The 27,554-nt window shown below is 40.0% G+C and overlaps 1 protein-coding gene, 1 long non-coding RNA gene and 1 pseudogene across 19 annotated transcripts in view; 1 reads left to right on the top strand and 2 right to left on the bottom strand.

Annotated features, from left to right (window-relative positions):
* LOC105465673 (microtubule associated protein 7) overlaps nucleotides 1-27,554 on the top strand; it is a 215,723-nt gene that overhangs the window by 170,878 nt on the left and 17,291 nt on the right. For 6 of the 18 annotated variants that reach the window (XM_011714248.3, XM_011714247.2, XM_011714238.3 and 3 more), the window contains 11 exons: nucleotides 297-407; nucleotides 6,180-6,293; nucleotides 11,398-11,522; nucleotides 17,574-17,686; nucleotides 17,995-18,278; nucleotides 21,253-21,505; nucleotides 22,833-23,004; nucleotides 23,213-23,314; nucleotides 23,988-24,038; nucleotides 24,136-24,193; nucleotides 27,212-27,314. In XM_011714248.3, the coding sequence (XP_011712550.2) occupies nucleotides 297-407; nucleotides 6,180-6,293; nucleotides 11,398-11,522; nucleotides 17,574-17,686; nucleotides 17,995-18,278; nucleotides 21,253-21,505; nucleotides 22,833-23,004; nucleotides 23,213-23,314; nucleotides 23,988-24,038; nucleotides 24,136-24,193; nucleotides 27,212-27,314 (1,486 nt within the window). Of the gene's footprint in view, nucleotides 1-296; nucleotides 408-6,179; nucleotides 6,294-11,373; nucleotides 11,523-17,573; nucleotides 17,687-17,994; nucleotides 18,279-21,252; nucleotides 21,506-22,832; nucleotides 23,005-23,212; nucleotides 23,315-23,987; nucleotides 24,039-24,135; nucleotides 24,194-27,211; nucleotides 27,315-27,554 lie in introns of all 18 variants that reach the window. The other 12 variants (XM_071096512.1, XM_071096511.1, XM_011714245.3 and 9 more) reach the window with 3 other exon arrangements.
* Nucleotides 17,687-20,880, bottom strand: LOC112423798 (uncharacterized). Its single transcript, XR_011623411.1, has 3 exons — nucleotides 20,758-20,880; nucleotides 19,180-19,293; nucleotides 17,687-17,807 (listed from the first exon to the last, which is right to left on the bottom strand). It is a non-coding gene; the product is annotated as an uncharacterized lncRNA (long non-coding RNA).
* LOC139363093 (large ribosomal subunit protein P1 pseudogene) lies at nucleotides 19,505-20,750 on the bottom strand (annotated as a pseudogene).

Here is a 27,554-nt window from a genome sequence, read left to right as displayed (position 1 = left end):
CACTATTTTAGAAGCCCTTCACTGGCCTTCCTTTTGTCTTCATCCGCTTGTATCCTTGAGTTTCCATGGCTGACAAGCTGGTGAAATAAATATTTATTTTATCCTTTAAGAGAAATGAATTTTATTTCTAATCCTTTAAGTTACCTTTAAAATGTCCACTTAGAAACTGTGTTATTATGACAGATCTAGAAATAGAGTGGAAAGCATCCAATCCTAGTTTTTCCTTCCATCAGTGAACTAGGAAATTGCAATCCTGCATGTTGGCTGTCAATTAGCATTATCTCCGTTTGTTTTAGATCCAGACAGGCGGTCAGTTTCCACCATGAATCTTTCGAAACATGTTGATCCCGTCATTAGCAAGCGGCTCTCCTCCTCATCTGCAACTTTACTAAATTCTCCAGATAGAGGTACAGTCCAAAGGAAAACAAAAAAGTGTCTGTTATTTACTTAATGCTTTTTTTCTGGATGTTTACAGATAAAAATAAACATCTGAAGTTGCTTTCCCTACGTTTCTTAAATAGGAAGAAAAAAACTTCAGAGTAAAAAAGCAATAAACGGCTGAGCAGCATTTTCCTTGCGACAAGAACATTTCTCATTTTAGAACTTGGCTGAGTGATTGCATTTAGCAGTGACGAAAGCGGTGCTTCTCTCAACTTTTTAGTAAATGAGTTTACAGCTCCAGAAATCACCCACTTATCCAGCAAAATGCAAATAATCTTTGTTATGAACATTTCTTTTACTTCAATCATACTGTCTTTGGCTTTTCATCTGTACTTTGGGAATTCCAGGCTCTGACTTTCTTTAAAAACTTTTTAAATGATTTATGTTGGTAGATTTTATTTTGCCAATTTACTTCTCATTTAACCAAATTATTTCTTACTGCATTTCTTAATGTGTGCTGTTGGTTTTTTGGTGTCCATTCATTAACTCTTGAGGGATCTGGCCTAATTTCAAGAAATCATCATAATTACAGCCTCCTGAAACATTTAATATTCATAGTCCTTTATTAACATCTTGTTTGAATTTTGAGTTTTATTCATCCTATGGATTTACAGTACATGAATGTTGAGTTATTTATAAAGCAAAAGTTTTGTTTTACATATATCATAGAACGAAAAAAATCAAGCTTTTAAGATAAGCTGCTTGTTTTTACATAACTAAGATGATTTTAAATAAAACCAAAGAATTGTGCAATATGAAGCCCATACTCTTTAAAAGTAAACAATTGTGGTTACTTTGAGTACTTTATTAAGAAACTGATTGGGAAAGTTTCAGTGTTTATAATCTTTAAAAAATGTAATGTGTGCATGTTCTGTATGTGTGTATGTATATTTATATATTTTGTATTGTATAAAAGTTATGGTGGTGTCATTGTAATGTACAATATTCTGTGACTGTTGGCGTTATTTTATAACTAATCTCTTAAAATAGTAAATGTTTGAACAACTTTCCTTTCTTGTCTTTTAACCAAAACCATTTCTTTTTGTTTTTTTAACCTAATTTGCCTAAACCATCAATATTAGACATGTAGTCAAACTAGGAGCCTTTCATAAATATTATGCATTTAAATTTCTTTCATGAATATCCTTTATTTTCAAACCTATTCCCTAAATATAAGACAAGATACAGCATGTGAATGTTATTCTTACAGTTGTCTATTCATCTTTTCTTTGCAGTTGGTCACTTAGCACTTTAGTTTCATACTTTTGTGAATCTGGATCTGAGACAAACTATAATTAGTATTTTACACTTCTTTAAAACTTTATTATCTTTTACAATCCCATAGCTGAAATTAGGGTAAGGGTGGGAGTAGGGAGCTGGACAGCAAACATGGCAATATTCTGTCCATGCTGTGGAATGACATTGAATTGTCTGTATCAATTAGAAAGATGTGTTCTAGACTCTCTGCATGATAGACCTTCTTAAGGCAGTAGAATCTTGGAACTAAGAAAGATCTACTGGATAGATCACCTACTCTAGTTGGGGTGATAGAGTCCCTAAGAGATTGTGAGCCTGTCTTTAATGTCCTACAGGCTAATTGTTGCAGATGGGCAACTCCTCACCCATGTGACTGCCACACTGCATCCTCAGTTCTCACCTTCATGGGTGTCCTTTCTTAAATTGACTCTGACTCCATGCATTCTCTGTGTGTGTGTGTGTGTGTGTGTGTGTGTGGTTAGAAGTGGTAAGGAGTAGAGAATTAGGACATAGGACATCAGGGTTAAGGGAAGTTCAATAACCAATTCATAGGTGGGGCCAGAAAACTGCCCTGTGAATCATGGTAGAGGCCCAGAAAATAGAATACTAAGCAGAAATAATAGGACAAGAGGGAGAACATTAGATTTGAGAGTTCTGCTTCTCTGCCTCCTTACCAAAGAACTGTCAATCAGTTCCTGGTCTAACAGGCCAGGTCAGCCTGAAGGGGCTCCCATGTATTGTCTAGGAAGGAATTTTTTTCTTTTTAACTTAAGCCCTCAGTAGAACCCTAAAAGGCTTAGGCCTTTTATTTTAGTGAGAATTTTAAACCTTCTTCTGAATTTAAATTTATCTCATTTAGAAATTTAAGGCCAGGTGCAGTGGCTCACACCTGTAATTTCAGCACTTTGGGAGGCCAACGCGGGTGAATCACTTGAGCCCAGGAGTTTGAGACCAGCCTGGGCACCATGGCAAAACCCCATCTCTACTAAAAATACAAAAATTAGCCAAGCTTGATGGTGTGCACCTGTAGTCCCAGGTAGTCAGGGGGCTGAGGCAGGGGGATCACCTAAGCCTTGGGAGGTCAACACTATGGTGAGCTGTGATTGTACCACTGTACTCCAACCTGGGCAATAGAGTGAGATCCTGTCTCGAAAAGAAAATAATTAAAAATAAATAAAAGAAATTTAAGTAATTCCATTAGTTCTTTCCTGCTATTTTTAAAAGTTGGTTATGCTTTATTATCTCATCAGAAAGCATTCTTACGAGATTGTTAAATTAGAGGAGCTTATAGACAAATATGTCAAGCAGGTATATACGTCATTACTAGATTGTTTGAGCTTTCTCAGTCCTAAGGCATAGGCCTTACAGCTGAGATTAAATTGAGGCTCCGATACCATCAGGGCTCATGTTCTGCTGGAATGTATCCAAACAACTCTACTAGTTATTAGAAATAATGAAATATTTCCGTATCACTTTCCCAAGATGTGCTTCCCCAGGCCCTCCAAAGCCAAGGGAAGCCAGTCATTAGTGTAGTGTCTGTGCCTTATCAGTTTTTAAATATTTTAATTATTACATCTGAATATAGTATTACATGGACTGATGAGATTACTTTGGTTAAAGGAAACCTCTGATTATGAAAGGTTTCTGTAATTGCTGGAACAGAACGTTGCCACTGGAAATTTTTATATTAAAAGTATATATTATTATCTTTAAGCTAACTTAAATCTGCTTAACCAACTTTTTTCAAGAAAGAACATTAGGAAGTTGGAAAAGAGTAAGAATGAAATTGCCTGCTCTTTGCTTAAAATCCATCAATATATATATTTTTTTCCAGAATCTTCATCATAGGATTCAGAGGTAGACCTCGAGCTAAATCCTGTCACAGGCTTGTTCTGTTTTACCTGAGCAGTGCTGTTTGTTCTTGTTTTAATTAGAAGTAATTGCCAACACTTAAAATATAGAATACTTCATATAACATTTCAGTTTTCTACTTCTAATGAAAAAATCAGGACCTGGCAACATGTGTCTAATTTCTTCTTGGCACCTATTACCTGAAATGGAATAGTGATGCCATGCTTATGGGAGGAAGTGGTAAGGCAGGTATCCATAAAGTTTGTTTAGCCCCAATCATTTATTTATGTTAACTTGCATGGCCTCCAGAGGCCTTTGAGTTTGCCTCTTAAAACTCAAAGGAGAGTTAATATCTCTCCCTTCAGTTTGGTACTCTTAAAATCAGGCCCCTCTAGGTGAAAAAAACAAACAAAAAAACAAACCAAACAACAACAACAATATACCAATTCTCCTTTATTAACCTTTACTAAAAAGTTATCTTATGGACGCTCTATCTCCATCTTGGTCAAGGCATAGTTATGAATGTGGTGGAAGTAGAAATGTGTTTCTCCTAGCAATATGTTTAGTTCAGAGTATCAGGAGATATAAAACAAATCTCTCTGGATTTGCTTTACACACAGGTTAATCATTTGATTAAAAATCATTTAATCATTTGATTAAAAACCCATTTAAAAACAGATAAAATTTTTGGTCGATGCCTTCAGATTCATGGAAATAAAGTAAATGAACTTCTTAATGGAGAAAGGAGACTTATCTTTTCCATGACAACCCATCTCTGCAGTTGTAAGCCACAGTCATCGTACAGTTTTTCTAAGAAAAGGAAGAGTTTAAATTTCTTCCCTTTCTCATCTCTTGAAAATAGTTCTGTTGAAGATTTTCAGTTAATCCTAATCACCTTTTTCCCATTGATTTTACCCTGTAAATGTATTCTAATTTTAGATTGTATTCTATTCTGTTGTTATACTCACACTGCCATACATAGCTTATGATAGTACTTAGCCCACGGTGCTTTCTAATTGTAACTATTGCAGTAGTTTTTATAACATCTTTTTAATTAATGTCTTAATGTCAGATAATATTTAATTTAACCATGAAAACTCTTCTAATAAGCAAACTCTAACAAACAGTTCACTAATTCTTAAATTCACCAGCGCCTGATCAAAATAGCTACTCTTTTAAATTAGTCACATAGTTAAGGTACTTATTGGAAGTTGATACTTCATTCCAAATAGAAGCAACTATTTTTAAGACAATGTTTAGCAGTATGTGGCTTTTATTAACTAAAACTAATTTCCTAGCATTTAAATGCCATTCACGTAAAATATGATATATATACGATAGTTATATAGAACACTGCCCCAGAGGCAAAGGAAACTTGCACCTGCTATTTGTGGAGTGGAACAGAAGCAGCCTTTTCAGGTGCAGACAGTTTTAAAGACTTTTAATCCAGACATAGTGGGAGGCACCTGTAAACCCAGCTACTTGGGAGGCTGAGGAAGAAGAATCGCTTGAGCCCAGGAGTTCAAAATCAGCCTGAGCAACATGGCAAGACGCCTGTCTTAAAAACAAACAATAAATAAAATTTTAAAATAACAACAACAAAAAAAACTTTTAAGAGTGACAGGAATGTGTTCTAAAATAAAGATATGTAATCACTTCCGTGATATTTGTAGAATTTTGCCAGCTTTACTGATATTTTTGGAAAATAGCTTCTATCGTTTCATGAGCCATCACTGGAAGCTAACCATATAAGCAAAGTAATTAATTTATAATTGGTATCCATTTCCTAACTATGACCTTGCAAAGCTGCAATGTAATTTGGGACTGTACATCATTGTGTTATGTTAAATTTGTTTTCTAGACTTCTTAGGCATCCACTAGCAATCTCTAGGATTATATTTATATTGGATTTTGGCTTTTCTGTTTAATTTTATCTTGCTTCAGCCTTAGCCTTGTCCTTGGCCAAATGTTTTATATTATTGCCAAAGAGGGACCTGAAAGAACCTGGCTTGCCAAATGAAAAGCTCAAAAGGATTCCCATACAGAACTTTGCATGAGTCTTCTTTCATTTTATGATATCTAATTCCCACATACATACCCCCATGGCCAAAGTAGCAATTCATGGAGATCTAGCGTAATTTATTGGGGCCCCTTTCTGTCTTTTATTTGACTCGTCTTTCATTAACCTGCCAGTGCCTCTATTGGGGTTTATTATTCAAGGTACTTAGGAAACCTTCTGGCTAAGGTGTGTGCCATCAGTCTACTGTCCATCCCAATGCCCATCAGATAGTACCACTCTGGAGTTATAGACACATACCCAAATAATAGCTGAAATGATATTTTTGTTTTATTGCCGGTTGAGTAGTAAAAGAGGGTGGTTAGCAAAATTTGCGTCTATAAAACTAATTTAGAACCTGCTACAAACTTAACGTCTTGAAGAAAAGCAACCTGGTGGAATAACTGCTCCCTCTGGACAGGGGTCCTGTTGCCCTGATTCTTGGCCTGCCGTCCTCCCTGCAGAGCCTGGTCCTGTGAAGGCCCAGCGTATGGAAGCGATAGGTACGATGTATTATGCCCTCTTGACTCTGAAAAGAATGCTTCTAACATCTTGCTTATGTGGTGACGTTTAGCTCGCCGCCTGCAGCTCAGCCCATGGGAGAGCAGCGTTGTTAACAGACTCCTGACGCCCACACATTCGTTCCTGGCCAGAAGTAAAAGCACAGCTGCCTTATCTGGAGAAGCAGGTAAAACTGTCCAGGTGGAACTTTCCCTATGAAGTCAAGTCCTCCCTTTGAAGCATATTCATCTAATCACATCTCACTTTTTCCTAAAGTGCGCTTCTCTCTTCCCCCGGTGGAAATGTCTGTCGGTGTTGGTTTCATACCCCTGGCATTGTTTCCTCTGGGCATCTGCCTTAGCATCTTATCTGGACACCAGACGCCAGGCAGGCTGACGAAGCCCCTCCCTGGGCTCCGATGGCTTCAGAGGCTTCTGTCTGTTCATAACATGACCCGAAGAAAGTATTCCTTCCCTGCCTTTCCTTCTGCCTCTGTCTCTGAGCAGATTATCCAAGGTAGAAATAATTTAACATGCAATACTAATATATGGACTTGGGAATAAAATCAAAGTGCAAGTCTGTTATTTCAGCATAGCGTTTCATAATGTGGCTGTGGCACAGCTACTTCTCCCTGTGCCAGTCTTTTATATGTAATCTAGGAATCGTACCCTTGCAGAACTCTCAGAGTTGTGGAGTAGGCTAATTGTAATATCCTTATTTGTTACATTCTTTGAAATTTATATGAAACATGCTTAGTACCAGTTATGATGATTGGTTATAACTCCTACTTTTTTGAAATGCAAAACGTACCTGAATTAGCCAGTTAATTTAATGATAATGAGAAGTTAGTGTGGAGCCTACATCTAGTTGATAAGAAAGGTACATGTTAGGCATTGGGTAACAGATGTCTCCTGGTGAGTTGATTTAGGTTTTCCCAAATATCTTCGGGGACAATTGGTGTATTTATATAAACAGTCTACTAGCTCTCATCTTTGGCACTTTAAAAGTGCTTTGCCCTTGCAAGCCTCTCCATGTTCATTAGCCTGCTTTTAAGTAATAATTGCTGGTGGTTTTATGGTGTCTTTCATCTGCAGTGCCCAATGAGTGAATGAATCTCAGTCTAAATCTCATAGTACCCCGGGCAGACAGTCACGAAGGCGAGTGTGGGCATTCCCACCACCTTCTTATGGAAACCAAGTGCAGCGACAATAAGTGACTTAAACCAAAGCCACTTAGAAAATGGGTAGACAGGATCATAAATGTTCTTACCCCTCCATCCTCAATGCCCTGAGTGATGCTTTATGTGCAGCTGTGCAGTCTGCTAGCTGAACCACAGTGTTGTGTGTTCTCCGTAAAGTCCACACTCCTGTAAGAGCCATCACATTGCATCTGAGGTTTTCCTGGAGGAGAAAGTACAGCTTATTTCAATATTTTTTCTATGCCTATGAATTTCACACTTTTCTACAAGTCATGAGTTTTTCTTTAGCTAATTGAAAAGCTTTTAAACCGCTTTTCAGGCCGGGCACGGTGGCTCACGCCTGTAATCCCAGCACTTTGGGAGGCCGAGGCGGGCAGATCACAAGGTCAGGAGATCGAGAGCATCCTGGCTAACACAGTGAAACCCTGTCTCTACTAAAAGTACAAAACAGTAGCCAGGCGAGGTGGCGGGCACCTGTAGTCCCAGCTACTTGGGAGGCTGAGGCAGAAGAATGGCGTGAACCCAGGAAGCAGAGCTTGCAGTGAGCCGAGATCGCGCCACTGCACTCCAGCCTGGGCAACAGAGTGAGACTCCGTCTCAAAACAAACAAACAAAAACGCTTTTCAGTCGTATTTTCTAGCATTTAGCTGGTTTATGACTGTCATGCTTCTGAATCTCCCCTTGTATGCTGTTTCCTGCCTCACAGCTGGGAAATCAGCTGTACTACTTTTGTCATCACTAACTCTTGTCACTTCTTTCACTCTCCATCTAATCTTTTCCAATACCGTTTCCTCATTTTCCAGCCATTCTACTTGCCCATCTTCTCCCCTTCTTTGTTGTTATGCTCAACCAAGGTGCTTTTTTATCTGCAAACCGGCTCTTTATTTTGACACATTTCCATTCTCCTTGTCACAAGTTGATATGTTTCTGTAATTTGTTTCAGTGTGAAAGAGTGCGTAGCCTTTACTTGAGCTGCCTGTTTTGTCAATACATTGCCTGCTTCATTGTCACCGATTTCATCGATACAGCTTATGTTTAATGAACCAGAATTCCTGGGGTTTTTTTAAATTTTCATTTGGAAGTATATATGCAAACATCTCTTCCAATTATCTTGTCAAAACCACATTTTCCATCATTTTTATTTTTCATCTATTGTCCTTGATTATTCTTTCATGTTTTCCCATTTTAGTGTTATTCTTTGACCTCATCATATTCCTAATTGCTACTGGCAAGAAGGTAACCTATAATATGTCCTGTGCTGGGTTACATCAGCAGATTAAACAGCTACTCTTAGCCCTGGGATGTACAGTGATTGTAAACTCCCTGCACAGACAATAGAGTAGTTGAGAGCTGGAACTCCCAGTCTCACACCTCTCATTTGCAGCCACTGCTTTGGGTTGACTTTTCTATACTTTTTTTCCCCAGGACATTCAAAATACAAGTGATTATTAGAGCTCAGGATTAAATAATGTATGTACAATGCTTGGACTAGTACCTGCACATAGTAGGCCCTCAGTAAATGCTAGTATCATATTATCATATTATGCCGTTTTTCTTTTTGCTGTGCTACATTTCAACCACTTGACCTGCATTATCTTTTCTCTGCACCCATTATTTCATACAGAAAATCCTGAATGAGTGAAATTAATGCATACTTATGACCAAGAGTAGGATGAAGTACATATACTGTGGGAGACTTTCTCAAAGACATTTTCATGAGACAGTGTTCACGTTTAATTAACTACTTGGGATATGAAGTGTACTCTGGGAAAAAGTAACTATATATTGTTCTTACTATTTCTTCAGAAGGGCAGATTATTCAAATAATTGATTTGAAGATTTCAGGTTTTTCAGTACTTGCTATTCAGTGCAGCAATGAATTCCATGAAATCCAATACCCTTACAAGAAATTTATGTTTATTTTAGCCAAAAGATGTTCTTTGGACTAAATTTGAGGATGTTTTTCTATGGACTATACTAGCTAGATTTAAGGATATTTTCAACCCATATTTAGTATCACGTCAACACTAAAATAAAGAATAAACAAGAGGCCTGGTGATATTGGCTTACATCCATGATAGCCTCAGGAAATGCTCCATACATACTTCATGAAATTATTTTCCACTTGAGGGAAAAGAAATCATATTTCCGTACTTCATTCCTTTTTCAGTGTCAGACCCATGGCCTCCAAGCAGAACTGTTTTCTAGGGTTTCTTGATCCTTGAGCAAGGTGAATGGCCTCTGGCTCTGTCCTGGGCAGTGCGTGCCTCCCCCACCCCGATTATTAATCCCCAGAAGTGCCTTGTGCCAGGATGTTATTCCTTAAATGCATTTGATTGACTTGGAAGAATTTTGCATTAGTGAACTCTTTCTTGTCTAGAAAATGCAAATGCCTTGTTGTGGCACTTGAGAAATGATTATTTTCGAAGAGTTTTTCCTGTGATCACAGGCAAAATGACAAAGAGATTCCCTCCTTCACAATACAAATCCTTCCTTCTCCATTAAGGTTGGAAGTAAAGCTTTATATCAGTTTCCAATTAAGACATACATATATTATTTTAAGGAAAACTGAAGAAATGAAAAAGTGTTTTAGTTTATCCTGAAGAAACAGAATTCTGTTTTCAAATGATGGGAAAAGAGAGTGCAGTTTCCAGTCTATTCACTGTCAAGGCTGCAGTGAGCCAAGATGAGATCGTGCCACTGCATCCCAGCCTGGGCAACAGAGTGAGATCCTATCTCAAAACAGAACAAAACCATGCAGTGATAGCCAGAAGATACTGCTAGGCATTTAATGAAAGAGCACATTAATAAAGATGCAATCTGATTGACTTTCTGTCTGTAAATTAAACCCAAATAGCAAATCTTTTTTCAACTCTATAATCCTGAAGTTAAGATCACCCCAAATTTGTCTTGTGAACTTTTGAGTTTTAAATTTATTAACCCTCTTACATTCAGCTGTCATAGTGGTTTCTTTAAAGGGTTGCTACAAAGCCTACAGTTGAGAAGTCCTTTTATAACCATGTCCAAATACATAGTATTCTCTATAATTGTGTTTGTCTTATTTTTGCTAGGAAATAAAATTTCTGAATGAGATCTGAAAATGGACCTTAGAACATGAATACTCACACTTTTGATACCTATGCAGTGTTATATGAATTTCCTTAAACCCACTGTTGTTCACAATAACTTGATTCATAACAGTGTTCCTTGGAAGGTAAATGGTCAGAAGCTATGTGGTTTTTCATAAAACATTCCATCTTGAGTAAAACTGTAAAAGTTCTTCATGGTTCAACCTTACATTTGGCGGATCTAACATATTTTTGTTCTATTCAATATTTTAAATAGATATAGCTAATCTCCCCATATGTTCTAATGCTGCTTCCTATGAACCATCAAATGCCTTGGCTTTTGGGAAAACCCAGAAGCATGCATTTGGTTTATCTATAAATAAATAAGACATGTACAGAATATTTTCCTGGAAAAGTATTACTTATCCTTGTGACAAGTCTTAACACCTGGTAAGACTTGTTCACTTAACATTTTTTAAGTTTGGTTGCTGTTTTCCCCTGCTGGCTGTTGAACTTGAATCCTGAAACAGTTGTAGTATATCTTGCTTGCCTGCTTGCACGCTTCCTCTCTTTCCACCTTTTATTCCATCTTAAAGCTAATTTAGGAAAAGTCTGGTTATAAACTACTCTTTACATAAAAATTATCTTTTATCACTAATGTAGTGTTTTTTCCAGAACCATCAGCTAATAGGAATATAAGACCATTGCTCTCCATAATTACTGGATTACTTCTACATCTTTCATTAGTATTTAAAGAGCCAAAGAGCTAACAATATATTCCAGATTTTTTACGTGGACATGCCTTCCTTTTGGACTCATCATAAATTCATAGGACTGTAAGGACAGTTGAGTATGATGGTTCTGGGCACCTTTAGGTAATAACATCTTCTTCCTACTTTTCTCTCTATCTCTGCTTTGCTCCTTTTCCTGAACCTGCTTTTGGCTTTCTTCAACTGCTCTTCTGGCACTCTTGTGTGTAAAACCAATCACCTGCACCCTAGTTATCCCCATTTGTCCTCGTTCAGCATCTTGCAGCCCCATCATCATGCCCTACAAAGCTGCACACTCTAGAAATTCGATGGATCGACCAAAACTCTTTGTAACACCACCTGAGGGCTCTTCTCGCAGGAGGACCATTCATGGCATAGCGGTGAGTAGCTGTTGGGAGCAGCTGGGCAAGTCTGGGAGCCAGTGCTGTTCCTGTGCAGACTGGACACAACCCTGAGGTGCGGTGTGGGCCTAAGAGGGGGAGACCGCGACATCCACCATCCCATCTCTCCCATTGATCATGAATCTGGCTGGCTGGGCAGTAGTGTCCCCTCACTTCCTCTTCACTTGGGGATTTTCCTCTCCCTAAACATTTGAATTTGAAGACAAAAGCTGTTCTTTGTTCAAGCATATATGAGTGGATGCCCTACCCTGCTGGAGCGTCCATACACATAAGTGCAATGCCAGAATACTTTCATTTTTGAAAGTAGGAAAACCAAATGGCCTTTGAAGGGGAAGTGGGCTTGGACCACTGCCTTGGCATTTTATTCCAACCATATCCAGAAGCTGGCTGAACTCTAAATGTGGTTCACGCAAAAGCAAGATAAAGAATTTTTATCCTGCTTGGCTAATCCCTGTCAAGGCCCTGTCAAGGGATCTTAAAATATAGTCAAAAAAGTATTTTGAAAACATTAGTCATTTACTAAATCACTAATTCTTAAAAGGCTGTTAGGCTGTGCTATAAACTCAGATTTTGTAAGTCAAAAATATAATTTGTACTTGTTATTATGGGCTGAGGTAATGTTAATTTTCACCATGCTATAAATGCAATGAGGTAATTTGTATGTCTCCAGGAATCTTTATTCTTCTTTGCTTTAAATCCTGTGTTTATTTGGTATCAGTTGAAAGATACAAACCTTATTCTGTGGTCTTTAGACATTGTACTTTAGTCTTAAAGGACTCACCAGTCAACTAGAAGATCTCATTGCCTCTCTCCAAGATAACAGTATGACCCTTTTAATGAAAGGCTGAAACAATTTCTTAAAATCGTAACTTCCCAGAGCAATTCAGATTTATAAACCTGATGGACACTTAAAAGGATTTTGCTTAAAGGATAATTTAGGGTTGTGAGAGCTTGATGGCTTTGCCTACACCCTGTTTTTCTTTCAAGCTCCATCAGCCTTTCTGGAATCTGTGTTTGATTCATGATTGAGTCAGGCCTCCAACCCTCTAAGCCACAGGTGAAACAATCTTTGATGTCTGGGAAGTTTTAGTTTATTAGTGTTTCAGAGATCCTCCTTAACTGCAGACAAAAAGCCATAGTTAAACAGAACAGCTTGGCCCCAAAGTTGGGGGTACTCACTGGGCAGGGGAAAAGAGCATTCACCATGGAAAAAATATCTTGTTCTGGGTAAAAACAAAAATTAACACTGCTTGAGAGAAGGTTGAGGGCCACCTGTGGCTGACAAGTTAAATGAAAGATGTGTCATCACATGATCCAGAGCCTTGGTTTGTTTTGTTTTTATTACCTTCCTCTTTCTCTATTTAATCAAGTAGCTGTCTTTTTACCTCTTTACAACCAAGTATTTAGGCAAATACTGCCAGAAAATGACTCAGAGTCATTTATATCCTGGAGCTGCACTGTGGAATTCAGTAGTGACTGGCCACAGTGGTGAGCACTTGGAAAGGGGCTAGTGAAACTGACAAGTTGAATTTTAAGTTTTTAAAAAATGTTTAGTTGTGATTAAAAAAATAAATAAAAATAACATAAAATTTACCATTTTAACCATTCTAAAGTTCAGCAGTGTTAAGTATATTCATATTGAAGTGCTACCAATGTCCAGAATTTTTTAAGTCCTGAAAAACTCAAACTGTATACCCATCAAACAACTCCCCATTTCTCCCTCCCCTCAGCCCCTGGCAGTCACTGTTTTAATTTCTGTTTCTGTGAATTTAGCTACTTTAGAGACCACATAAAAGTGAAATCATGCAGTGTTTGAATTTTTGTGCCTGGCTTACTTCACTTAGCATAATGTTCTCAAGGTTCATCCTTGTTATAACATATGTCAGAATTTCCTTCCGTTTTAGGGCTGAATAATATTCCATTATATTTGTATACCACATTTTGTTTATCGTTTCATGTATTGGTGAACATCTGGGTTGCTTTCACCTCATGGCTATTGTGAATAATACTGCTATGAACATAGGAATATAGATATCTCTAGAGATCTTTCTTTCAATTTCTCTTGATATATAGAGATTGCCGGATCATATAGTAATCCTATTTTAAATTTTTTGAGGAGCCTCTATGCCATTTTCCACAGCAGCTGTATCATTTTACATTTCTACTAACAGTGCACAAAGATTTCTGTATCTCCACATTCTCGCCAACAGTCGTGATCTTGTTTTTTGATAACAGCCATCTTAAGGAATGTGAGGTGATGGTTTGTAGTTTTGGTTTGCATTTATTTAATGATCAGTGATGATGAACGTATTTGCATATGCTTGTTGGCTTTTCATATGGCATCGTTAGAAAAATGGCTATTCAAGTTCTTTGCCTACTTTTTAATGGGGTTGTTTTGTTATTGTTGAATTGTAGAGTTATTTATATATTCTGGTAGTAACCCCTTATTAAATATATGACTTGCAAATACTTTCTCCTATTCCATAGGTTGCCTTTTTACTCTATTGATTGTTTCCTTTGATATATAGAAGTGTTTAAGTTTGATGTCCCATTTGTTTATTGTTACTTCATTGCCTGTGCTTTTGGTGTTGTATCCAGGAAATCAGTACCAAACACAGTGTCATGAAGCTTTTCACTTACGTTTTCTTCTAGAGGTTTTATAGCTTTAAGTCTTGCATTTAAGTCTTTACTCCATTTTGAGTTAACTTTTGTATATTTTATAAGGTAGGAATCCAACTTCATTCTTTTGCATTTGGATATCCAGTTTTCCCTGCATCATTTGTTGAAGAGAATGTCCTTGTTTCATTGAGTGGTGTTAGCATTTGACCATATACACAAGGGTTTGTTTCTGGGCTCTGGATTCTATTCCATTGGTCTGTGTATCTTTTTGCTTTGCTTTGTTTTGTTTTGTTTTGAGACAGTCTCACTCTGTCACCCATGCTGGAGTGCAGTGGCGCAATCTCAGCTCACTGCAACCTCCGCCTCCCAGGCCCAAGTGATTCTTATGCCCCAGCCCTCTGAATAGCTGGGACTACAGGCATGCACTACCACGCCCATCTAATTTATGTATTTTTAGTAGAGACAGGGTTTCGCCATGTAGGCCAGGCTGGTCTTGAACTCCTGACCTCAAGTGACCCACCCACCTCGACCTCCCCAAATGCTGGGATTACAGACATGAGCTGTAGTGCCCAGTCCCATATATCTATATGTCTTGATACCATTACCACAGTACTGATCACTGTAGCTTTTTACCAATTGAGTATCTCTAATTCAAAAAAACAAAATACAGAATGCTCCAAAATGTGAAACTTTTTGAGTACCAACATGACACTCAAAGGAGATGCTCATTGGAGCATCTCAGATGTCCAGTTTTATGAATTAAGGCTGCTAAAGCAGTAAGTGTTAATGCAAGTATTCCAAAATCTGAAATCTGACACACTGTAATCCCAATCATTTTGGATAAGGGATACTCAACCTGTAATATGTTGTGAAATCAGGAAATGTAAGAACTCCAACTTTGTTCTTTTTCAAGATTATTTTGGTTCTTCAGGGTCCTTTGAAATTTTCTGTGAATTTTGGGTCGAATTTTTATATTTCTGCAAAAATAAAAATTATATTGGGATTTCAATAGGGAATGCATGGAATCTGTGGATCGCTTTTGGTAGTAGTGACATCCTAACAGTATTAAATCTTCTAATCCCTGCACACAGGACTTCCTTCCGTTTATTTGTGTTGTCTTTAATTTCTTTCAGCACTATTTTCTAGTTTTCAGTATGCAGGTCTTTGGCCTCCTTTGTTAAGTTCATTCCTAAGTGCTTTATTCCTTTGGATGTTATAGGAAATGGAGTTGTTTTTCAAATTTCCTTTTCTATTTTACTTAATTTGGATTAATTTAGATTTAAATTCAAATAGGCAAATGTGGTTAGTGGCTAGATTTAGAACATCATCATATCAGAAAGTTCTATTAAACAGCACTGCCTTAAAGTATCTGTCAGTGAATCGTCTCTCTTGGAGGATATTTATACTGTATTCTAAACTACCTTAATTACAAAATTAAAGTCTTTTTCCTGCTGATATGTTGCCCAGGCCATTGACTTGCTGAGCATGTGTTCCCCCTCAGCATTGTGGAAAGTATTAATAGGAAAGATGATTGTATAGATGGTGGGCTATTAACTCAGATCAGGATGAGAATCAGGAGTGCCTTTACATGTCTGGTACCCCAATGGGTGGTTGGATATAAGAGTAACAAAAGGACTGAAAGAGTTAAAAAAGAAAAGAAAAAAACTCCCTGGTTGGGACGGTGTTAAGTACTGAGTGTTTTTCCAAACCATTCCTCCTCTGCTCACCTACCCCTAGGTGATTAAAGGAGATCACTTTTAAAAAAGAAAGAAACAACTGGTTCAAAGGCACTGTAATCCTAGGATTCTGTACCTTTATATAGGTTCATTCCCTGATCCCTGTATTATCAAGGCACAGATAATAATCCCCAACCCCCCCACCACATCAAAAATTGTCCCTCTTGAGCCTTTTTCCCATTTAGATCACCCATTGATCTGATTTCAGCCAAATCAAAATGTTTTGAGAAAAAGAAAAAGAAGGGCTACTTGAGGTGCTTAACCCCAGTCTCCCCTGGGAAAAGCCCTGGGCCTGCCACCCTGTACACCAGCCAGGAGCACCCCATATGGTGGCTGCAACTTTTGATACCCAAAGCCCACAGCAGCTCTGTGAGGCCCCACCTCCTACTTTTGGGGACTAAAATGGGAGAAATGGTGATTGAGCAGCTGGAAATGATGGAGAGCTGGCACACACTTGTGAAGCTCTTCTCTGCCTCTTTCTTCATTTTTTCTGTTTAGAAATCCCAGGGAGACAATGAGCATTATTTGACACTTAGATGTTTTTGCTTCTCTGATAACCCAGTCCATCAACTAGGGTGCTATTAAGGAAAATGGAGGGAAGCAATTAAAAGGGACACTGAGGGGAATAAAAGGGAAAGGAAGGAAGAGAGGAACTGATGCTTGAGCCAGGCAGAAAAGGAGAGAAGAAAAGGTACACTACTAGTTCATGTCACCTGGGGCTAGATAATACTCTGCCCCCTCCCATGCATGCTTGCAGTCTGCCCTCCTGACAGGTGTTCACCTAGGTGCCTCCAGCACGTGCCCCTCCTACCATTGTCAGGTTTCAGATACTTGGAAAGGGTCTGTTTTGCTCTGTACAATTTTTGTTTGTTTTGGTCTCGATTGACTTTAGAGTAGTAGAACACTTCTCTTGGCTTCCCTTTGCCCATTTTGACTGAGGAAAGTGTCATCTCTCTAGCTGAATTCCTAGTTGGCAGTCAGGGAGGCGTGATGTTTTGGCCCACCTTCAGATTTCAGTTTATTCCTGGTAAGGAAGAGCAAAAAAAATAAATAAATAGCTGAAATTCCTCACTGTAAACCTGACTTTTCTTCAGAATCACCTATTGTATCCGTTATCTATTGCTGCAAGAGGACACTAGGTGAGGAAGGACTTGATTCCATTATAAAACATCAATATAAAAGAAAAATGAGTTTATATCTAATATAGCAGGCATATAATTTTTTTTAAAGACTGAGATACAGTATGTTTGGGGGAAAAATGCTAAGAATTAAAAAGAAAAAGATGTGTTTTAATTCAAAGTTTTTTAAAAATGGAAGTAACATTTGACATTTGTGTGGGATAAACCTGATTGGGAGGTTTTGCTTCAGGTAATGAATTTTAGACATAAAGTATAGGTTCTTTCTAAAAGTATGTATATACATATGCTTTTTGACAAACATGACTCCAGATCACACATCCGGAACCACCTTATTAGTGTCACATTGTGTTAATTCAGTTATACTGTTCAGTGTTAAGCTAACAAGGGCCTTTTGTTGAGATGGAATGGGTATATGTGACATAGCTGAGAACATTCCTTAAAAGGCATTCAATGGTTTCTAGCTCCACTGTTGAGTATTGTGAATGTGGTTGCCTCGCTCATGGAAAAATCTAACTATTGAGTTTCTCTGAACTTAGGGCTATAAAAAAGAAAGAGAGAGAGAAAATGTACCCTTCCTCACATCTGGCACCCGAAGGGCTATATCTCCATCTAATCCCAAAGCAAGACCGGCAGCTCCCTCCCGACTTTGGTAAGTGAAATATAAGTGGCTGGCTGGGTTGTTCCATGTTAGAGAATTAGTAGCTCGCTCTTCTGAAAGTGAACTGTTCTTCTCATGCTGTTTGGCTTTGACTTAGGGAATAACATTCTTCCTGAAAGGAAAGGAAAAAGAAAAATTGGAATGGTTCCCTAAAGCAACTCTATTTCTGCATCTACCACATAAAAAACAAATACACTGAGCTAAATATCTGCATTCTCTTCCATCGAGTCGTGTTCTAGGTTCTGGCAAGCCTATTCTCATGTGTCCCCTTCTGTCTGCCTTGTTTGTTTGTGGCCCAGGCTTCCGTCCAAGTCTCTTCCTCATTTGCCTGGCACACCCAGACCGACATCCTCCTTGCCACCCGGCTCAGTCAAAGCTGCTCCTGCTCAGGTCCGGCCCCCATCCCCAGGCAACATCCGCCCTGTCAAGAGGGAAGTCAGAGTGGAGCCTGAGAAAAAAGACCCTGAGAAGGAACCTCAGAAAGTTGCCAATGAGCCCTCACTAAAGGGAAGAGCACCTTTAGTGAAGGTAGAAGAAGCCACAGTTGAAGAGGGGAAACCTGCTGAACCAGAAGCTGGCCCTGGTAAGAGCGAAGTCACCTGTGGTGCGGGTGCTCTCTCTTTTTCTCCTGCACTGCTTTGATTAAGCTTTTTTTGTTTTCCTTTTCTTCTCTTATTGGAGACTTGGAAATTTTACTCTAAGGTTAAGTTTAACACCTTTCCTTAAGTATAATATTTTAACTTAGCGTTGCTTAAAAATAGTTTAAAAAAAAAAAAGAAAAAAAAACCTGGCAACACTATTCCTGTGCATCCTGGAGTTTAAGGACCCCTGGCATAGCCTGTGTGCTTGACAGAAGTCAGAATTTTTTCCAGACACTGGTTTTTCACCTCTGCCAGGGTAACCAGATGCTATTTAGAAATGTAAAATCACCTGGAGCTAGTTCAATATTTCTAGTTGAAAATTGTCTTCATCCAAAGTTTTCTACTTAAGATTGATTTGAAGATACAGGGTGGGGCAAGAAAGAGGAGATGATTCAAGACAGGTGAAGATGGTAGAGGAAGGAGGAGTCCAGTGTTTGCTTCCATGGAAAAGGAGAGGAGGGCCATAGAGCATCATAATAGCCATGAAAAAAATCTGTGGAAGCAGAAATAGAAATGTAAATCTCAAATCATACATCCAAAAGCCTATGGTTAGAACCACAACATGCGAATTCTCAGTGCTTTTATTGGCTGAGTTCATTCCATAAAATGTGTTCAGAGCACCTGCATCAAAATTACCTGTTGTATTCATTACCTATTGCTGCATAATGAATTAGCAGCATAAAACAACAAACATTTCTCATATCACATGGATTCTTGGGTCAGGAATTTGGCAGCAGTGCAGCTGGGTGGTTCCTGCTCAGGACCACTCATGAGATTGCAGTCAAGCTGTCCACTAGAGCTGCAGTCATCTCAAGACTCAACCAGAGCTGGAAGGTGGCTTACACACAAGGCTGGGGGCAGGTGGCCTCAGCTTCTCCACACATGGACCACTCCATGTTATTGGTGAATGTCCTCATCTGTCTCCTTGCTCTGCTGGCTTCTGCCAGAGTGAGTGACCTGGAAGAGAGAATGAGGAGGAATCTACAATGTCTCTTATGACCCAGTCTCAGAAGTTGCACACCAATGTTTCTGTCACATTCTGTTAAGTAGAAGCAAGTCACTAGGTGGGACTCACACTCAAAGAGAAACATAGTCTCCACCTTTTGAAGAGAGAGTTTTCGAAGAATTTAAGAGTTCAGCTTTTTATTGAACTTGTTACAAAAGAGGTTTAGTCAAAAAGACCAAAGCCCATAGCCTCCTCGGGCTCCTCAGACTCTCTTTTCTTTGCTTCTGTTTCTTCTCTTCAGCTGGAACAGCATTGGTGGAGGAGGCAGGACCTCCTGCTGGTGCAGGTCCACAAGCTCCTCCATTGCAGATGAGGCTCCGCATGTCAACATTGGCCAGGGCTTTTGAAAACAAGTCAGTCCAAAAAGGTTCAACATTTACACCAGCTACTTTAATGAGGGCATTGATCTTATCCTCCTTGACGGTCACCTCACCCTCATGCAGAATGAAGGTCAAGCCTCATGCACAATGCAGGCGAGCTCAGAAACAGAGGCCGTGGGGCTGGCACTGCCCGGCAAGGTGCTAGTTGCCAGATGGAGTGAGAGTCCCACTTCAGCATGGCCCTAGATTCCTCAGAGGGACTGAGTGCAGCTTGGCAGCAGCTGAGGAAAACTGGAAATATTTTTAAACCACCACATCTATAATGTTTTGACATACAGACCCTTGACTTTACCTCAGACTTACTAAGTCAGAATATGTAGTGGTGGATATGAGGATTTGAAAGACACTAAGCTTGTCAGTTGACTCCTAAACATGGTTGCCAGATAGAACACAGGGTGGCCAGTTAAATCTGGCAATGCTATTCCTGTGAATCCTGGAGTTTAAGGACCCCTGGCGTAGCCTGTGTGCTTGATAAAGTCAGAATTTTTTCCAGAAGGCCCACTGGTTCTCACCTCTGCCAGCCTAACCAGATGCTATTTAGAAATTTAAAACCACCTGGAGCTGGGAATTCAATATTTCTAGTTGAGAATTGTCTTCATTCAAAAGTGTTCTACTTAAGACTGAATTTGAAGATAGAGGGTGGGGCAAAGAAAGATGATTCAAAACAGGTGAAAATGTTAGAAAAAGGAGAAGTCCAGTGTTTGTTTCCATGGAAAAAGGAAGGAAAGAAGGGCTATAGAGCATCATGATGGCCGAGAAAAGTCTGTGGGAGCAGACGTAGAAATGTGACTCTTGAAAGGACGGGCTGGAGCAGCCAGGGGCCAGAGCTTGCACTTGCTGGTGCCTTGCTCACTGTGTTGCCGAATTGTGAGTGCCTGTGTGGGGCTTCTGGGGCACCAGCTCTCTAGGTCATCTTCATAAATCTGAGTAAGACTAGAGAACTTCTGCTCCCATCTTGTATCTTGGCAGCCTGGGATATATAAGCAGAATGAGCACCGGCTCCCAAAGAGGCCCTGAGCTCCTCCCATCTCAGACCTAGAGACAGCTCCGGGGAGACAAAAGGGTCCTCTTCATAGGGTGTCATCTTCCCAGTCTGAATCTGGACTCATGGCATGGATGCTGAGGATGCTGCTCTAGTAATGAATGGTTACCAAAGAGTAGGAATTTTCAAATGCAATAAAAGACAAATGGATGATCTCATCTTCTTTTTGCTCAGTGTATAACTCCCCACAGACTAACATGAGGCTCTGTACACATTCAATATATGTTAACTGATTTAACTGGTATAAAAATAAGACTTGGTGACAGAGTATTAGCTTTGTTGGATGTCTCACTTACACATACTGATTTTTTTATCTGTTGCTTGGTTACAGATAGAACACAGTGAAACTGTGAGAACACACAGTAATAAACATTCCCTTTTCTTTTATAATGGTAAATTCTAGGCCTTGGATGTGGGCAATGCTAGTTTTGATTTTGTTCTTTGGATTTTGTTTCCAATTGGTTTTCTCCTTGTACCTGTTTGTGCAGCTGCTCCAGCCACGGCCCCAGTTCCAGTCACGGCCCCAGCTCCAGCCTCGGCCCCAGCTCCAGCCCTGGTCCCCACCCCAGCCATGGTCTCAGCCCCATCATCCACTGTGATTGCCAGTGCTTCTCCTAAGACTTCTGCAGGTACCACCAACCCAGAGGAGGCCACAAGGCTGCTAGCTGAGAAGAGGCGGCTGGCCCGAGAGCAGAGAGAAAAGGAAGAAAGGGAGAGGAAGGAGCAAGAAGAACTTGAAAGGTAAAGGGGAGACATTGCTCCACACCATGGTGTCAGTGATGTCAGTGACACTTGGATTAACTCAACACCCCTCTGAGAGGCAGGAGGTGATAATACTGATGAAAGTGAATGGATTAGTTCTTTCAGGATTACTGTTACCTATTTTTCCTGTGACTACTAAGTGGTTTGTTTTTTAAATCACATTTTTCTTCTTCTTCTTTCTTCTTTCTTCTTCTTTTTCTTCGTCTTCTTTCTTCTTGTGTTCTTTTTTTTTTAAATAGAAATGGTGTGTCACTATATTGCCCAGGCTGGTCTCAAACTCTTGGGCTCAAGGGATCCTCCCACCCGAACCTCCCAAAGTGCTGAGATTACAGGCATGAGCCACCATTCCCAGCCACGTTTTCTTATTTTAATGACAGTGCAACAACATTGATGGAGAAAGGTTTAAAGAAAAAATCCATAATCATATCAATTTTCAGTAATTGTGTACATTTTGGGTGGTCCTTTCTAGTTTCTCAACAGTATGGGAGTGTGTGTATACATATATATACATATACATATTTACATAATTATAACCACAGCAGAGGTACAATTGTACAGTCTGCTTTTTTACTTAACACATCTCCGATCTCCAGGTTTCCGCTTTGTCTTTGTAATTATCACATTAAGGCTGCATAATAAGGGTTCATGTTTTCTCCTTTCCAGATAAATCTCCTCTCAGAGGGTAGCCAGGTGGGATCTTGACATGCCCCGTGATTGCCTGCCAGGCAGTATCCCAGACAGTTTGTTCAATTGGTCATCTTCTGGGCCTGATAAGACTAATGTCAATATAATTGTTCTTCAGACGAACACAACTGTACCCTGGGGAAGGATCTCATGCCCCCGCTGGGCCGCCATCTTGGCCATGCCCTGCCCTTGGCTCCAACAGGGAGCTTACGTGGCTGTCTTCCTCCTGTCCAGTGACAGAACACTATGACCCTTATTTATTTACAAAGATTTCCTTTGACGGGGGTGCTTCAAATTCATTACTAAGAAGTCACATTATTTGAATTAAACAAATCAGAGCCTTTAAAAATAGTTAAATTCCTTCCAAAAAGCCAGCCCTCCCCAAGATACTGGTGGTTACATGTTGCTTCTGTTTAGCACGGACTGCAATGCAGCTGGCAAGGGGGGAGGAAGACTAAGGGTGGCTTCGCGTTTTGTCCCTTAACAGTGCTGAAGGCATCCAGTGGGGATTTTTCTACTGGACATCTGAAGGACCCGCCCTACAGAATCACCCACGCAGGCCTCGCTTCAAAGATTTCTCCTCAGGTGTCTTTGGTTTTGTTTTTGTGTTGTCTTTTTCCAGACAAAAGAGAGAGGAATTGGCTCAACGGGTGGCCGAAGAGAGGACTCGCCGTGAGGAGGAGTCGCGCCGGCTGGAAGCTGAGCAGGCCCGGGAGAAGGAGGAGCAGCTGCGGCGGCAGACGGAGGAGCGGGCGCTGCGCGAGCGGGAGGAGGCGGAACGCGCCCAGAGGCAGGTGCGGCTGCACCCCGCCCCGCCCCTCCCCGTCCGGATCCCGCAGGGAGACGCCCCAGCCGGGCAGAGGAGGGTGCGGACTAGACTGCCTTTGCTCCCGCTTCCGCACTTCCTCCATCCGCCACCTCGCCCCCACCTCCGGGCGCCCCCTGGGAGATCTGGGCAGCCCGCCTCTTTGTCAGAGGCAGACGCCGACCTTCTGTTTTCAGAAAGAAGAAGAAGCTCGCGTTCGTGAAGAAGCAGAGAGAGCCCGGCAAGAACGAGAGAAGCATTTCCAGAGAGAAGAGCTGGAGCGCTTGGAGAGAAAGAAGGTAGCTGCGTCTTAGCACAGAGGCTCGGGACGCGAACTTGCACCCTCTAAGACCCAGAGACTAGCCCTGGCCGTTGGAAAACATGCCTTCTACCCTCGCCACATAAACTAGTAGCCCCCTCAGTGATAACAGTCTCCTGCAAAGAGATCTCTCTCAATGTTTTAGCTCTCACCAAAAAGCAGTTAATTCCACTTCATATAGCTTAAGGCAGTCCAACTTTCTTGGATAACTCCAATTAAGACAAAGCAGCACGGCTGGGCGGGTGGCTCACGTCTGTAATCCCAGCACTTTGGGAGGCCACGGCAGGCGGATCACTGAAGTCAGGAGTTCGAGACCAGCCTGGCCAACATGGTGAAACCCTGTCTTTACTAAAAATACAAAAATTAGCTAGGCGCGGTGGTGGGCACCTGTGATCCCAGCTACTTGGGAGGCTGAGGCAGCAGAATCGCTTGCGCCCAGGAGGCGGAGGCTGCAGTGAACTGAGAGCTTGCCACACGGCACTCCAGCCTGGGCGACGGGGCAAGACTCCATCTCAAAAAAAAAAAAAGTGTATATTATATTTTTCCAAAATAACAGACCGTTTTAAATAATCTATTTATTTCATCAGTTAAATGTGCCAGGCTGGCTTTTTTTCTGTGTCTGATCTTCTTGCTCAATTCTTCCTTTCCTATAGCGACTTGAGGAGATTATGAAAAGAACCAGGAGGACAGAAGCTACAGATAAGGTATTGACATGGCCGTTTTCTGACTATTTTTGTATGCTTTTTTCATTTTCACTTATAACTCTAATTTTTAAAAGTCCTCTTTTTTTCTTCTTGGTAGAAAACCAGTGATCAGAGAAATGGCGATATAGCCAAGGGAACTCTCACCGGAGGAACAGGTATATCTGTCAATGAACTCAAATCAATTTATATATAAAATGTTTGAAATGACTCTCCAGGGGTGAAGATATTCAGGAATTGATGGAGGGAAAAAATTTCCAGTACTTACAGACTCACAGACGCTTAGGGGTCTGTCATCGAGTCCTTCCTCTTATGTAAAACTGTCTAGTGTTTCTGCCAGATACTTTTCACATTTGTTTATACTCTAATGGGTCGCTTGATATTTTAAATCATCTTATGTAATACATATTTATGCATATATGTATATATACTTAATACGTATATGTGTATACACACACATACTTTTAGAAGAATTTCCTTTGAGTTTAAAAACTAAATTTCATTTATCACCTACTATCTGCTCAAGTAGTATATATTTATATTTCCTCTTAAGAAAGGACTTTAAATTTACACATTTGACAACTTATATTATAGGCAGTTCTCAGAAAAAGGATTTAAATGTTATTCCTGTTCGATCTGACTTCAAAATAAAGTTAAAAATTTGTTGAAATTATTATTTTTTAATTGACAAATAATAGTTGTATATATTCTTGGGGTACGTAGTGATATTTCCGTACATATACAGTGATCTTGAAATTTCATTAGAGTTACTTATATGCCATTGGCTTTGGAAAGAGATTATTGATTTTTTTTTGGAGATTATAAGTCAAATGTATTTTAAATAAAAGGGAAATTAACCTTAGTACTCAGATTAGATGAATAATAAGTGCCCTTTTTGTATCAGGTACATCTTTCATACATAATTCCTACTGCTGCCTTGTGGTTACTTTGCTTTGTCTTCAAGTCAACAAGCATTTTTGAAGCTCTTCTATGTGCCAGGCCGTGTCATAGGGCTGGGATTCAGTGTGAACAAATAGGCAAGGTCCCTCTACCTACAGGGGCACTCAGGGCCAATGACAGGCCAGGCTCATCCAGCTGGGGCCCAGGTCCCCCAGCTCCTGGTTCTGCTCCTTCAGTGATCCCTCATGGTCTTCATGATTGTACATGCATGTGGTTAGTAGATAGCTCATCATTGTCTTCCTCTTTCCTCATGTGTGATATCAATATGAAAAGAAAAGACCAGAGGTACTGCAGTTTTCTTTTTCTGTTTACAAACAAAAGCAAAGGCTGGAATACCTTTGGCTCAAAGATCAAATCCAGTGGTTTATGTGACAGAACATTGCCTATAAACATTAAGGATTTTCAAATGTAAAGTATTGTTGGTATTTTGGGACTTAGTTTTATTTCAACAGAAGCTATTTTGGTTCTGTATGTCATAATTCCTTTATAGGAGTTTTTATGCTCTTTTAAAGATGCCCTAATGTATGTATGTGTATGTTTGGAGAATAGTCCTAATGGTTGTATATTATAACCCCATTGCATTTTTAACAGGCTGTCTTCAAGAATATTGTAATAGACACAGGCTATAAGCAGGCATAGTATCCAGTGAGTTGTTAGAGTGATCAATTTAGGCTGTAAGTTGCACCAGCTCAGGATTATTTGAGGGGCTAATGCTGTAGTTTGTGCCTGGCCAGTCTCCTTGTTGGTTTGTTTTCATTTTCCCTCTTCCTGCCGTTTCCTTATCTATTCTTTCAGTATTCTTTGTAAGTCAATCCAAGAATGAACAAAGGCAAGAGGGAAGGTGAAACTTACTGATTGGCATAGCTGTGTTTGTCAACACTCACATAAATTTGATTTGAGTTAAAACTGCTAAAAGGAGGCTTGAGGATTAACTGTGCCTAACAAATATTCACCTTCTCCCAGTCCCACATCTGATTGAGGGCTGACTGGTGTTACCAGTGCTACAAAGAGAATTCTGAGGTGGGTAAGCAAGCAGGCGAGTTTACAGATCTGTCAGATGTTTTCTCAGGGGCTGCCTGTCACCAGCTTTGCAAATTTGGGCAAGTTTGAAATTATCACTTACTTTTCTGCCTTAGTTATGAGATCTCTTGTACCTCTGGCAGCTTTACTGAATTTGTGCCAGGTTGTAAAATAACACTGTCTTGGAATTATTTCAGGCGTGAGGTAGCTCACACCTATAATCCCAACACTTTGGGAGGCTGAGGCAGGAGGATCATTTGAGCCCAGGAGTTCAAGACTGGGCAACATAGCAAGACCCTGTCTTTACAAATAATTTTTTTTTTAATTAGCTGGGCATGTTGGCATGCACTTGTGGTTCCAGCTACTTGGGAGGCTGAAACAGGAGGATTGCCTAAGCCCAGGAGGTCGAGGCTGTAGTGAGCCATGATCACACCACTGCACTGCAGCCTGGGTGACAGAATGAGACCCTTTCTCAAAAAAAGCAGGGGACAAGGGGGTGAGGGGTAGGAATTATTTCAGTTATTCCCCCACATCAAGCTGAAACCATAATCTACCACAGATATATCTGAAACTCCGGCCTGTATAAAGGTTTACAAGTAACCCTGTCCTGTATTTTAGAGGCAGTCATCAATACTGTTAGCTTAAAGTGGGCTGCAACATTAAGCTTTGAATAATGAGGTGGAATGGTTAGGTATAGTACACTGCCTTCCATTCGTGAAATCCTCATCATTCTAAGTGTGCATAGGACTAAACTGAGTTTTCAAAAATATTTTTAACACTTATGGTGTTCCATGGTGATTTGCTCTGAATCCTTCATAAAGATATTCAGTATCAGCTTGATCAAGTCAGCTTACTGCTATCTTTACCAGTTGCTTTGGTTTCAATATTACATACTTTCTGTAACTTTAGTGCAAGGAAAGATAATAATACTTATTTTAGCCCTTCCAACGTGCCAGGCACTGTTCTAAGTCCTTTACATGTATTAATATTAATCCATTTAATTCTAACAGCCTATTAAGTAGGTACTATTACTAATGAGGAAACTAAGGCACAAAGAGTTTAAGTGATGTGCCCGAGGTCTCCCAAATGGTAAGTAGCAGAGCCAGGACATAAATCAAGACATTCTGGCTCTTGGAGGTTAGGTCTAATAAAAGAACGTTAATAACCCTTTGTTCTGTCTCCTTTGCTATGCCCAGAGGCATCTGCACTTCCATGTACGACAAACGCTCCGGGAAATGGAGAGCCAGTAGGCAGCCCACATGTGGTTACCTCACACCAATCAAAAGTGACAGTGGAGAGGTGAGTTTTCACTGACATTCGCTGAAGTAAAACATTATCGTTTTTACCCACCAGCTCCAGCAGAATTTCAAAGTCTTAACATTAAGATTTATTATTTTGGGGGACTTCATTGATTTTTGGTTGAGCTAGTAATTCTGTACTCCAAGAAAGTGGAAATATCTTTTTTCCTGAGTCATTAAATGTGTTGGTGAGGTTTTAGTGTGACCATTCCAAGAATATTGCAAGTGGCCAAGTGCAGGG

This window comes from Macaca nemestrina, chromosome 5 (genome assembly GCF_043159975.1).
Source record: "Macaca nemestrina isolate mMacNem1 chromosome 5, mMacNem.hap1, whole genome shotgun sequence".
Taxonomy (NCBI): Eukaryota; Metazoa; Chordata; class Mammalia; order Primates; family Cercopithecidae; genus Macaca; species Macaca nemestrina.
This window is presented reverse-complemented; position numbering and strand designations above follow the sequence as displayed.